Source organism: Nicotiana tabacum, chromosome 18, assembly GCF_000715075.1.
Source record: "Nicotiana tabacum cultivar K326 chromosome 18, ASM71507v2, whole genome shotgun sequence".
Classification (NCBI taxonomy): Eukaryota; Viridiplantae; Streptophyta; class Magnoliopsida; order Solanales; family Solanaceae; genus Nicotiana; species Nicotiana tabacum.
In genome coordinates, this window is record NC_134097.1 from 145,308,351 (window position 1) to 145,322,585 (window position 14,235).

A 14,235-nucleotide genomic window follows, 5' to 3' on the forward strand; every position below is an offset into this window, starting at 1 on the left:
ACTCCCGGGTTCTGTGGTTTTAGCACGGTCGCTTAACTATTAATAATTGGGCTAATTATCTGATTTATTACACATTTTAAACCTACATGCATTTTTAACTTTCAACCGATTTTAGTGTTTATGGAATTATTTTCTGGAACAAGGCACGATTGTTGTACACTTGTCTTTTTGGTACATATTGCAAATCGCATCACAAGAAATGCACCTGCAATTTACAACATATTTATTTTATTATTATTCGAAGTTATGGTCGGGTCACATGAAATGCACACCCGAATTGGGATTTACGTATCATGACCATGCCACAAGAACTGTATCCATTGTCACAATGATTTATTAATCGCGCCTAAAGAAAGCTATGAATATTTATAATAAATTGTAATCATGTCACGCGAACGTGTACATAATCACGATAATAAATTCAAAACGTGCCTAAAGGTTCGCCTACCCGGATGTGATCGGTCTAACATGCTCATAACCATCCGGGCAATTAAGAGAGCAATAAATTATTTCAATTCACTTTTAACCTTCAGTCCAACCATATGGCCAAATACTTGTGGTCACTAAGATTTTAATCAAACCGGCATCAAACAATTATATCTTAATGAAGCAACAAATCAGGGAAAACCAAACTTATTTTAAGTTGTGAAAATGCATCCAAGACAATTACACCAAACCATATACAAACAGCAATCGATCAACTAAAACAGAGCATAGATTGATTAACGAGGCTAACAAAACAAAGCATGACATTAAGCAAAACGGAAAAAGAGAGGAAGAAATGGACCTCACTGATGAAATCTTTCAAAGACCGATTAATGAAAGAACTCCCAACAATTAATCATGAACAAATTTTTGAACAAGAAATTGGACACGTGAACGAAAACTTTGATCAGCAACAAGGACTCAAACCGGAATCACAAACTCGAAAGACAGTACCAAAGAGATTCAAACCTAGTGCAGGGAATTACTCTTCTGTAACCTCAATTCCATGCAAAGTCAAGACCTTAAGGCAGTCCGACAGCGGCGATGCAAAATGACAATCGCCGGAATTCTGTGCATACTCATTATCTAATGCTTTTTGCTAAAAAATTCTTGTAAAGAATCTATAAAAACTAGTGAAGTATGCTGATTATTCAATGGGTAAAGAGATAAGATTAGGACGGGGGGAGTACGGCTATTAGCCTTTGGAGATCTAGTGGTCGCTACTTGTTTTCTGGCGATGGTGCTTCTTGTGTTGGAGAGGTTGGAGTGGCTGAAGGTGATGAAGGGGTGGTTGCCGATTTACAGCCACTCGCCGGTGAGGAAGTAGCGAAACGAGAGGGGTGAGGCAGCTGGGATCTGGTTTTCCTGTCGATGAAGAGATGAGGAGGTGTGGTGGGTGGTTGTTCCAGCGGCGGCTCTTAGGTGTTGTGGAGTTGCGGCTGTTTTTGTTGAGGTGGGGTGAGCGGTTGGTGGAGGTCGCTGCTTGTTGTGGTGGGCGGCGGTTGTTGCTATGTGTTCTAGGGTTGTTGGTATCTTAGGGTATTGGAGAAGATGGCCCTAGGTTGAAGGAGAAGAGGGGAACGACTAGGGGTCTCTAGGGTTGTCCTCCTAGGGTTTGTGTGTTAGGGTGTATAAAAAAAAAGGGAGGGGGGTGGGTCTTAGGGTTTGGGTTTTAAAATTAGGCCATCTCTATGGATCCCTTAACTTAAAACCAAACAAAACCACCCTCAAATTTCATACTCTTTTTTTTAAAAAAAATGATATAAAATTTATAAATATAAAACCAATTCTAAATAATTAAAATAAATAATATTATATTGTAAAACTATTTTGTATTTTTCAAGATTATATAAAAAATAAAAATCCTAGTAAAATAGTATGACTACAAAACATTAATGAAACTATTTATGTAATTTTCGTTTTTGTGATAAAATAAAGGAATTTTTACACCCTATAGAAAACCTTAGTACCCTATTTATTTTAAATAAATACTATTTTAAAATATTACATCCTATAGATACCTTTTATACTTTATAGCTAAATATCTAATTATAGTTACATCCTACATTTAAGGCACCATATATGCTAAATAATATTTTTCTCTCTTCTTTTTAGTCTTTTCTCTCACATAATCACAGTAAAATTGACTAACCGTGTTCTCTCTCTCTTTGCATACACTTTACTCTTTCTCCCTCAACCCACGATTCATACCTCTCCTCCCACCCAAATTCTCTAGTTCTCCTCCATTATCACTCCATTACAATCGCCTAGAGTAAGTTTAATTCGTTGATTTTGATAGATGAAGAGCAATTGGTTCAACTGTAGCGGCTCGATTCTGCTTGGCAGTGGTCGTTGAAGTAGGGTTCACAGCTTTTGCGTAATTCATGGCTTCGTTTGTAGGATTTGAGGGTTGGGGATTGTTTGTAGTTGTTGTAAGAGGTTGGGCAGATGTGTTAAGGGGCTGACCAGCCAGAATTAATGGCTGGCCGCCGGCCGGCGAAGCCATCAGGCTGCTTCTCTCTCTAGATCGCCCAAATCGCCTATTTGTATTCAGTTGTATTCGAATGTATATTTCAGCTGTATTCACATGTATTCAGTAGCATTAATTTATATATTTTAGATGTATTAAAAAGTTATGTGTATTCTCTTGTATTCAGTTTTAATCAGTTGTATTTAACTATTTTATTCAGCAGAAGTTAGTTGTATTTTGTTACATTCAAGAGTTTTATTCAGCTGTATTCAGTTGTATTTTGTTGTATTCAAGTGTTTTATTCAGATGAATTAAGTTGTATTTTGTTGTATTCAACTGTATACAGTTCTACTCAACTGTATTATTCATATGTATTTCTCTTTTTCAGCTATAATCTTTATTATGTATCTTTCAAATACAGATTAATGAGGGATCGTTTTAGTTCGTTGAGTTAAATTAGGAGAATATCATGTGATTTGATTTCCTTAGTACGTGGAGTTAAATTAGGAGAATATCATGTGATTTGATTTTCTTAGTTCGTGGAGTTAAATTAAGAGAATATCATGTGATTTGATTTCCTTCCGTTTTTAACCAGTTTAGCCTTCTGTATTTAACGTTAATGCCGCTGGAATACAGCTAAATACATGTCAAACTTAGCTGGAATTCCAGTTTTTACGCCTATTTTTTGGTTGTATTAATGAATACAACAGCTTAAATACATAAAATACATTGTATAAAAACATAAAAGGTATCTATAACACGTAATATAGCAAAGGGTATCTATAAATGGCTAATTAGACTTAAAAGATGGTGCTTTATGAAAAATTCCCAAAGATATAATTAAATCCCTTAATTGAAGGCACTAATAATGGATTGGGAGACTTTTAAGATGAAATGTATATATTTTGTAAACAAAACTTGTGTAGGTCTGTTAATTTACTAAACATGAACATTTCGGGTAATAAAGTTTCCAATAGTGTATAGGAAACTGACATAGCCACTATCTGGAATATATAGAACAATACAAATAACTGTAAGGAAGGAGAATCAAGGTCTGCAGACGGCAAGCAACTACCTTGAAATCTCCAACAGATAAATCCTTGAAATTTAGCAATCGCCGTATCCGGAAGTACCTGGATCTGCACACGAAGTAGTGTAGTATGAATACAACCAACTCAATAAGTAACAAGACTAACCTCTTGGATGAAAGTAGTGACGAGCTCCACAGGTACAGTCTAATATAAAATAATAGTACAAAAATGTAGACATGTTTTCTAGTTCAACAACTAAATTTAGTACAAATAAAATAAATCAACTCTGTAAGATATGAGGAATATGACATCTCTATATCTACATGCCAATATACATACTGTATGTGATGTGCCTCAATGGAAGCCTCGTGCGCTCACACTCTCAGAATACCCAATCACTCAGTACTGTATATGGCTAATCTAGCCCAGGGAATATCCATCTCATATATGTATACATCAACTAACAGTCAATCACTCAGTATTGTATATGGTAAATCTATCCAGGAAAGATCCATCCCCAAATATAAATGATGCAGACAAGATCCATGTTCAGGGAAGATCCATCCCTCAATATAAATACTTTGGGCAAGATCTATGCCCAGGGAAGATCCATTCCTCGCGCTCATTGTGTGGGTTGCAGACTCCGGAGGGGCTCCTTCAGCCCAAGCATTATAATAGCCAGATCCATGCATAAATAAATAAAATATGTTGCGGCGTGCAGTCCGATCCCATAAATATCACTCAAAACCTCCAGTTTTTCGGGCTCACAATGATATGAAAATCGACCTGGCATAATGATATGATGTATCAACAAATAGCAGCAGAGACTGAGATATGATACAGAATGAAAGGTGTGACTAATTACACAGGTGGAATTTTAAACAAATAATTCAATAGTAATTCGAACTCTGTTGGTCCCAAAAATATTGGCACGTAGCTTAAACATGATCTTTAATACGAGCCTCAGCTCAATCCCTCTAACACATGGAGGATATATGAATTGACATGATTCTTTCATTATACAACTCCAGAAAATTTATTTAAGTCACAATTTCTATAGTGCACGCTCACATGCTCGTCGCCTAGCATGTACGTCACCTCCAACAAATCATAGAACACATAATTCAGGGATTCATACCCTCAGAATCAAGTTTAGAAGTGTTACTCACCTCAAAGTGTGTAATTCTTTACCCCCGATAAGCATTTACCTCGCGAATCGGCCTCAGAACGCCTTGAATCTAGCGACAATTAATTTGATTCAGTCAATACAAATTATAAGAATTAATTCCATATGAAATCAATAATTTTCAACAAAAATCCAAAATTTAACTCGAAAATTGCCCATGGAGCCCATATCTCCAAACCCGACAAAAGTTATAAAATATGAACGCTCATTCAACCACGAGTCCAACCAAATTTACCAAATTCCGACATCAACTCGACCTCCAAATCCTTAAATCTTATTTTCAAATCCTAGGTCCAAATTCCCTATTTACACCTCAAAAACACGTAATCTAGTCAGATTATTAGATGATAATTCAATGTTATTAATTAACAATGATCACAAGTGACTTACCTCAAGTTTTCCCGTGAACTCTCGCTCAAAATCGCCCAAAACCAGTGCTTGAAAGTCCAAAAATGAGAAGAAATCTCGGACCCTTCGACTTATACGCTGTCCAGCATTTTTGCTTCTGCGACTGGGCTCGCTTTTGCGGAAGGCAGCCCGCTTCTGCGAATACGCTTCTGCAAAGCCAACTGCCCTCCCATTTTTCCGCTTCTGCGAGCCAAATTCTGCAGGTGCGATTGCACCAGAAGGCAGAAACTCCAGCTTTGGTTTTAAGTCCAAATTTGATACGTTTAACCCTCCGAAACTCACCTGAAGACCCCGGGACCTCAACCAAATATATCAACAAGTCCTAAAATATCATACGGACTTAGTTGAAACCTCAAATCACATCAAACAATGCTAAAACCATGAATCACACCCCAATTCAAGCTTAATGAAAACTAACGAATTCCAACTTCTATATTCAATGCCGAAACCTATTAAATCAAATCCGATTGATCTTACATTTTGCACACAAGTCATAAATAAGTTAACGAAGCTATAAAAAATTTAGAATTGGGTTCCGACCCCGATATCAAAAAGTCAACTCCCTGGTCAAACTTCTAACTTAAATTTCTTATTTTCGCCATTTCAAGCCTAATTTGCTACGGACCTCGAAATAAATATTAGGACACACTCCTAAGCTCGAAATTACCATACGGAGCTATTGGAATCATCAAAAATCCATTCCGGGTTTGTTTACACATATTTCACCATCCGATCAATTAATTCAACATATGCTTTCCTCTTGGAGACTAAGCTAGCGTTTGGTCATAGATTCCCAAATTTGTTTTAAAAAATCTTATTTGGATAAAATTTGGTTTGAAGATGAAAATGTGTTTGGACATCCGTTTTCAAAACATATTTCCCAAATTTATTTTGGAAAAACATGTATATTATTAGTGTTTGTAAATATTTTGGCCCAAAACCAGCTATTGAGCTGGTTTTGAGATTTGGGATTTTGGCAAAATGTAGGCAAAATCTATGGCCAAACATGTGTTTGCCAAATAAAATCCAAATTTATTTTGGTAAAATCTATGGCCAAACGGGTCCTAAGTGTCTCAATTCATTTCAAACCTTACAGGACCCGAACCAATTACCTCGACAAGTCACATAACAACTGTCATAAGTTTAGCAGTAAAAGGGGAAACTGGGTTGTACTATTCAAAACGACTAGCTGGGTCGTTACAGCCTATTAGCGCAAAACTGCGATAAACAACGAAGTGTGTGCGAGCATAATGCAAACTTACAAAAGAATTCTTGGTTCATAGAAATTCTAAACTTCACCAATTGTTCGATAAATTTAATCTTATTTTATCTAGGTCTGGTTCATAGTCTAAGAGACACCAGATTCGACGCATTATGCTCATTTGTGTAAATCCAGCAATATTTTTAATTATTTCACAATTGTTTTTTTGATACGTGGTAGATTGATAGAAAAATAATTTTGATATCTCAAAAAGAAATATTCCAAAACTATATCTAGATTCATTTTCTTACTATTATATAAATGAGTCTTTATTATAGTAATTATTTTAATTATATTTGTAATAGAAATATATTTTAATTTTGAATTCAATTGGACAAAATAAATCTTATTATTGAGTGCTCATTAGTGGATAATTTGAACGTTACTATTGAAAAGTCAATTGACCTTTTGATAGCCTTAAGGGCTTTGGATTTTAACGTATTTGTAAGCTTTGAAAAGCCTTTATGATTGGGATGGGTTGTTTTGTTAATCTTTGTTATTTGTGCTCCTAATTTACTTTAGAAGAGCTTGTTGAATTTTGGGGAATATGCTTAATTTTTATTACGGTATGAGCAAAATATTCTTAAGAATAATGTCCTTAACACGCATCAAGCTGCATCTTATTCTCCATATTCCAATATTTTTTACAATATGTTGTTAGTTTTTCCTTCTCTTGGCAATAGGCATGTTAGTTTGTTCAATTATTTTTCTTGCTCAATCAAGCACAAATACAAGCATCATAAATAGCGTTTCATCTCACAAAGCTGTTTCAGTAAGATTACTAGAAGAGTTAGATTTACTAAATTGTTCATTAACCTGACCAACGACTTTTAAATTTATTTGACTAAATAAACACTAGTTAGTATTTATAGAACACGGTATTCAACCGACCAAAAGAAGTATTATTAATTAAATCATATGAAATTTCCTACGACTTTTCTTGTTTAGCCTTTTCATAGTTTAATTCTATACATTGATAGTGTAAGGATAATATGTTCATATGAAAATAAGTTAATTGTCACTTTATCAAGTTATTAATTAATACTCCCTCTGTTTCAATTTAGACGAGGTAGTTTGACTTGTCACGGAGTTTAAGAAAAAAAAAAGACTTTTGACACTTGTGGTCTTAAAAGTTTAAGGTGTAAAAGTTTTGTGGGGTCATTATATTTTTGTGGTTATAAAAGCTTCTCATTAAGGGTAATGAAGAGTTTAAAGTTGAATTATTTTCAAATGTGCCATTTATTTTAGAATAAACGAAAAAGAAAAATATCTCATCTAACTTGAAACGGAGGGAGCATTTGCCATGAGATTTACATATAGGAGTAATTATTTTATAAGTGATATAATTATAAATATTTTTTATGCCCCAGTGCATAAAATTTAATATTCTTTCACACTCTTGTTTCATGACGCGGGGCATGCCCTTCCCATTGTCGGATCTGAGTCATTCATTTATCGAAAAAAAATACACTGATCTACAAAAGTCAAAACTATATACTATAATAATATATTTATATATATAATATAATTATTGCGTGTACTATTTATTTAAAAATAATACTTCTATTTTAAATAGAAAAATAAGTTAATTGTTCTGAATTTAACTGTTGGCTTTTTGAAAGTCTATTTAAGGTTCTTAACTCTGTCAATTCTTCATTATTAGATTCACAAAGCATTATCCATTCTTCTGAACTTTTGTATCAATTCTTTCGTTCACTCCTTCTTATAGCTTATTTGATGCTGCAAAAATCAGCTTATTTTCAAAAAGTTTTTTTTCTTAAAAGTGTTTTATTTTAAAAGTACTTTTGCTGAGAAGTAGTTTGTGTTTGGCAAACTTATACGAAGAGCACCTATGAGCAACATTTAGTGTTTGACCAAACTATTAAAAAATGCTTATAAGTATGTATTTTTTTCAAAAGTGCTTTTCAAAAAAGCTATTTTTTTCTACTTCTCCAAAACTACTTTTGTTTCTACTCAAAAGCACTTATTTTTTCCTCTAAAAGTTTGGCCAAACACTTCAACTTTGAAAAGAATACTTTTTATTGAAAAAAAGAAGTTCTTTTGGCTTGGAGAAGCTTGGCCAAACAGACTATTATTGGTTGAGTTGTGGTGGCAAAAAAAACCAAAGATTGATAGTTTTTGGAAACACTTTGCCTATTGATCATTCCATATTTTTCATTAAAATTATCTTTTACACTATTACGACTCTAAATAAAATGCCTATGGATAAGCTGTTATACGTAGCTGCCAAAGAAGGTAACATGGAGGTTCTGGAACAATACAAGGATAAGTTCGCCACCGAATTAACTCCTTATAACAACACGGTCCTCCATGTTGCAGCTCAGCATGATGGTTTCAATCGACCGAAATCCCCCATAGGTTTTCTTGATATGGCAGGTCCGAACTTGTTCTTCAGCTTGAACTGTAACGGGGATACTTTTATTCATGTGGCTGCTAGAAATGGCAATCTTGAGATCATTAAAGCTTTTATCAACTACACGAAAAATTGTGGAGGGCTCGGGATTGTTCGTGATATAGAAGCTGACATTCAAAAACTGCTGAGTATTACCAATAACGATGGAAATACGGCCTTGCATGAAGCTGTAATGCATGGGCGGCGTAGTGACGACATGGTAGAATTATTGGTTAAAGAAGATGCTGCTTTCTCACATCCGCCTAATAAAGCCGGGAAAAGTCCACTGTATCTTGCTGTGGAAAGAGGAGATAATGTTTCTGTTGAATTGATTCTGAACAACTGCGCTTCACCATCTTATGCTGGCCCTATTGGCGCAACTGCGCTACATGCAGTTGTAATGCATCCTTTCCCTACTACAGGTTTTATATATATCCCTTTACTCACTTTAATTGATTGGAATTTCTAACTAGAGATGTTAACTTTAATTTTGGTTTACTCCATTTGCTGCAGTTTATAATGACAGTTGTGCTTGATCGCTTTTTGTATTGTTTTATTTTGTTTTTTGTTTTTTGTTTTTTAGGATTTGGAATTGATTTAGTTTTGTACAATAAAGTAAATATTAGCATGAGTTGAGTTTAAATGAAGTAATATGGTCGGTAAGAACTCATATAGCCAACTTCAACTTGTTTAGGATTAATGCATATATAGTAGTTATTATTCAAATCTCATTTGATTCTCTTTTTTGAAACCTCATACTAATTTCTCATTTATTATATGTATCATTTGCTCTCTCTGTTTTAATATGAACGAACCTTTTACTATTTGGGAGTCAACAAAGTTTTGTTTGACCACGTTTTTAGTAATTTTTTTAAAATATTTTGAATTGTTAATCACTGTGACTTATAGTATTTTTTATGTAGTTTTTAATTATGTACATTTTATTTTAAAAAATTTAAAGAATTTATGTCCGAATTTATACAAAGAATTAGTCAATTTGACTCTCGTACTCCGGAAAAGGTTCAAACAAATTGAAACGGAGAAGTGCAAGAAAATGAGATGTACCTCAACAACTAGTTTCGAAAAAAAAAAAAACTAAACTAAACTAGTTGTGATTCAAGTTTGCTGATGTCTGGTTGGTTTTAAAAACATTGGTAAGTCCTACAAAGGAAGAAAACAACATGAAAGAAAAAGGTATTCTAGTAGGTAAAGAACCTTCTCTCCTCTGAATGTTTGTACAAATATTTCTTTTACTTCCTTTTTTTCACATTTGTTGGAATTACCCTTACTAACTAGGACTACTCCTTTGGGTAGAATGCTTGGAAATGATAGTGAAAAAGGAAGGAACTTTGACAAAGCAAGTAGACGAATTTGCATGGAGTTCTCTCCATTTCGCGGCATATTTCGGCTCTGCAAAATTAGTGAAACAGTTATTAGTTGCAGATAGAGAAATGGCTTATAAAATCATTAGAGAATACAATATGACACCTCTGCATTTAGCAGCCATTAATGATAATCATGAGGTTGTGGAAGAGATTTTAAATCAATGTCCAGATACCTTGGAGGCAGTCACTAGCCATGGCCAAAATCTTCTTCACCTTGCATGCACTAATAAGGAGAATTCGAGGGAGAATTCAAAAATGAGAGATTTCCTTGGCAGACAACACCTGCTCCAAAACCTCATAGATCAGAAAGACGCTGATGGGAACACGCCCTTTCATGCTAAAGGGAAAATCGTGTTATATCACCCTCGCTTGGAGGAAATAGATCTCGACAGAATCAGACATGTAAATATTTGTGTATACTATGAGTTATATTTACAAGAAGAAAATTGAAGAGATTTTTATACCACAATGGAGTTATACACTTATATTTTTAACTATATTAATTTTCACAGACATCATTACGTGAAGAGATGCTTAGAGAATGCATGGAAGTATGGAAAGAAAGAGCGAACACACATTTGATAGTGGCTACTCTCATAGCAACAGTCTCTTTCGCGGCTGGCTTTACCATTCCTGGTGGCTACAATGGTGACGATGGTCCAAATAAAGGCATGGCAATCCTATGGAAGAAAGCAGCATTTCAAGTATTCGCAGTAGCAGATACATTTGCCATGACATCTTCAACTTCTGCAATGTTCTTACATTACCTTGCAACTTACGAACGAGAGACCAAAAGGTTGAATCGTTATGTAACTGCTGGCATCCTTGTCTTGATTGCTATGGTAGCAATGATGGTAGCATTTATGACTGGTTTATACGTTGTGCTACCTTCTTCAAGCTGTGTAGCAGTATCTATCTGTTTCATTTGTTCTTTAACACTTATCGGTTTGATATTTAGTTTTGGTAAGACTTTATCTGATTCATTTTCAGAGTTTTCGAAATATTATTGCTGAAAGCTAGGACTTCATGTCTAGAAGTCTCTTTAGTTTCAAGTATTCAGCTTAGGAATTTATGTTAGAAAGTATTGTATCTTCCTTGATTCATTTAAAGATGGGGATGGCTAAAAACATTAACGATCCATATTTGATATTTCAATGAAATTTTTGCTTTCAAAATTGAATGTCTTGCTAATAGATTATGTGCCCTGTAATGTCTTGATAATCTAACAAACTAAAAGATAAGAACCAAACCTGGAACCTATTACACATCCTCAAAGTGCTCAAGAATAACAAGTCCACAAGTTCCAATAATCAGAGTCAAAGAGACGACAGAGGGAACAAATGGACATCAGTTCTCCTGTACCAATCAACTCCCACAGCTGTAAATTCGCTGCAACTGTGTTCCTCTACACACACGCAACAGTGTAAACGGTGCAGCAGTCACTTTATGGGGAATGTCTTGTACCGGATATTTGCTTGCATCATCCAAGTGACATCACTTGGGTATTATTAACATGAAGAAAAGGAAAAACACACACTTCCACATCAAAGTATTAATCAAGTTTCCTCTCAAGTGTGTTTCCATCTTACAAGTGACTTCCAGGCTCAAGAACAAAGAACAACATAACGAATGACCAATTTTCAGCATTGTGTTATTATATGTCCTTAGTTGTGTTTCACCTTTGTTAGAGTTATTTATTTGTAATTCCTATTTAGCTTAGCTAGAAGCATTGTGTAAGAACTCATTTGTAAAACCATAAACCTTGTGTTTGTGTCTTGACCAAAGTTAGCCGAGTTGTGAGCTTTATAATAGAGTTATTACAAAGAGGCTTGTAATAGAGTTATTACAAGTGAGTGAGGGATTAAGAGTTTAATTCCTATGTTACAATAGGTTGTAATCTAAAGTTGCTCGATTAGTAAAGTTGAAATCCTACGAGTGTAGGTCGTGGTTTTTAATCCCCGTGAGCTGAGAGTTTTTCATGTAAAACTCTGTTGTGTTATTTATTTATCTCTTATTGTGTGTGTTCTGTAAGAACTGATAGAGAACCTGGTTCTCTATATAGTTTGGTGGACCCTAAATTTCTATCAATTGGTATTAGAGCAGATTCTTTCTATCAGGCTAACACCTAGAAAAGATCCTCATGACTGCTTCAGCAAACTTTGAAGAAGGTCAATCTACCTACAGACCACCAAGATTCAATGGACAATATTACGGACGGTGGAAGACATGGATGCATGATTTTATCATGGCTGAAGATTCAGAGCTCTAGGATGTCACTGTGATGGACCCTTCGTTCCTATGAAGACCATTGGTGAACCAGCAGTGACAGTTCCCAAGACAAGGAAGGAGTACAATGATGTTAACCACAAAACTATAGAGAATAACTTCCAAGCAAAAAAGATACTCATCTGTGGCATTGGACCAGACGAATATACAGGATCTCTGTTTGTCAATCTGCGTAGGAGATATGTGAAACTCTCCAAACAGCACAAGAAGGAACAACTCAAGTCAAGCAGTTGAAGATTGATATGCTCACCACTGAGTATGAACTCTTCAGGATGAAGGGTGATGAGTCCATTCAGGACATGCACCCTCGATTCACCTCTATCATCAACGAGTTTCATTCTCTAGGAGAGATCATTCCAAGGAACAAGTTTGTCAAGAAAATACTCAGTGTATTACTTGGTTCCTGAGAAAGCAAAGTAAATGCTATCACGGAGTTCTAAGGATTTACAAAAGTTGACCGTTGATGAACTCATTGGTAATCTGAAGAAAAAAAAGAAGAAGAAGAAGAAGAAGAAGAAGAAGAAGAAGAAGAAGAAGAATAAGAAGAAGAAGAAGAAGGACCATAAAAGAAGAGAGCCCAAAAGGAGAAGTAGCGAGTCCTCAAGACAGATAATAATAACTCAAGTGGTGAGGATGCTGACATGGTCTACCTGGCAAAGCGATTTCAGAAAATGATTCGCGGGAATAGAGGTATTCCAAAAAGGGGCAGCTCCAGCAAGCCAAGAGGGTATGACTTGTGTCATAAATGTGGGAAGCCATGATACTTTATCAAGGACTATCCTTTCCTCAAGCAAGACCGGTACAAGCACAACACAGACAAAGCAGTCAAGAGAAACCTAGTTCCTGACAAAAGATTCGAGAGAAAAGATGTCACTGACAATGTTGTGAAACAAGCTCTTGCTGCATGGGGAAACTCTTCTAGTGAAGCTGGAGAAGATGATGAACAAGGTGACACCTCCATGATGGCAGTGGAAAGTGAAGCAACTGAATATGACTCTATCTTTGCCCTGATGGAAAGGATGAAGATGATGATGATGATGAGGTAAACTTTCTAGACGTTCAAAGAAATTTAAAGTCTTACTCTGAGAAGAAGCTTATATCTTTGGAAAATGTTTTAATTGATGATTATCATAGCCTTATAAATGATAAAAATATGTTAACTGTGGAATTAGGAGAGGTAGAACATGAGAGAGATGATCCGGTAGTCATAGTGGTTGATCTAAAAGAAACCATTGAGGTTCTAAAGAAAGACAAAGATGTTCTAACTGAAAAAATTGAAAACATAGAACATGAGATAGATGGCATGTTAGTACTTGGTAGTGGTTGTGGATCTAAAAGAAACAATTGAGGAACTAAAAAGGGGAAATAATTCTGATAACAACCAAAAGGGAAAGGAAGTTGCTAGTGAGGCACACATTAAGCTTGAAAATGAACTCAAATCTGTGAAATCTAATCTGTGTGCTGAACTTAAAAGAAACAGACAACTTCAAGAAGATCTAGGCAGAGTTAAAAATGACCTAGAAAAATCTCTAAAGTGGGCCTAGTGCTCTGATACAATCACTGCCATGTATACAAGCAATGGTAGGAACAGGCATGGAGTCGGGTTCCAAAAGGAAAAAACTCCCTACAACCACATAGAAAGCATGTTATTATCCCTGATAACTGGCTTTGCACTCACTGTGGCAACACTTGACACTTTAAAGAAAACTGTAAGGCTAGAATTCAATCCCAACAGAAAAACAAGGTTCTTGTTGAAAAGGTAACTACTGCTAAGGAACTTGGTCCCTTCATTAAAAATGTGTATTGCCTG

General features: G+C 35.2%; 2 protein-coding genes across 2 annotated transcripts; both read left to right on the forward strand.

Moving 5' to 3' along the window:
• The first annotated feature begins 8,557 nt into the window (after positions 1-8,557).
• On the forward strand, positions 8,558-9,290 carry LOC107769450 (protein ACCELERATED CELL DEATH 6-like). Its single transcript, XM_016588665.1, has 2 exons — positions 8,558-9,176; positions 9,268-9,290. The coding sequence occupies exons 1-2, from the start codon at positions 8,558-8,560 to the stop codon at positions 9,288-9,290; spliced, it is 642 nt and encodes a 213-aa protein (XP_016444151.1).
• A 490-nt stretch (positions 9,291-9,780) lies between these two features.
• On the forward strand, positions 9,781-11,208 carry LOC142172846 (protein ACCELERATED CELL DEATH 6-like). Its single transcript, XM_075236514.1, has 2 exons — positions 9,781-10,541; positions 10,652-11,208. Exons 1-2 carry the CDS (start codon positions 10,080-10,082, stop codon positions 11,150-11,152), a joined length of 963 nt encoding a protein of 320 aa, XP_075092615.1. The 5' UTR covers positions 9,781-10,079; the 3' UTR covers positions 11,153-11,208.
• The last annotated feature ends 3,027 nt before the right edge of the window (positions 11,209-14,235 follow it).

Coding starts and splice junctions, on each gene's coding strand:
- LOC107769450 (XM_016588665.1), top strand. CDS start 8,558: ATGCCTATGGATAAGCTGTTATACGTAGCTGCCAAAGAAGGTAACATG. Junction 9,177..9,267: donor GCATCCTTTCCCTACTACAG/GTTTTATATATA, acceptor CATTTGCTGCAG/TTTATAATGACAGTTGTGCT.
- LOC142172846 (XM_075236514.1), top strand. CDS start 10,080: ATGATAGTGAAAAAGGAAGGAACTTTGACAAAGCAAGTAGACGAATTT. Junction 10,542..10,651: donor ATCTCGACAGAATCAGACAT/GTAAATATTTGT, acceptor TAATTTTCACAG/ACATCATTACGTGAAGAGAT.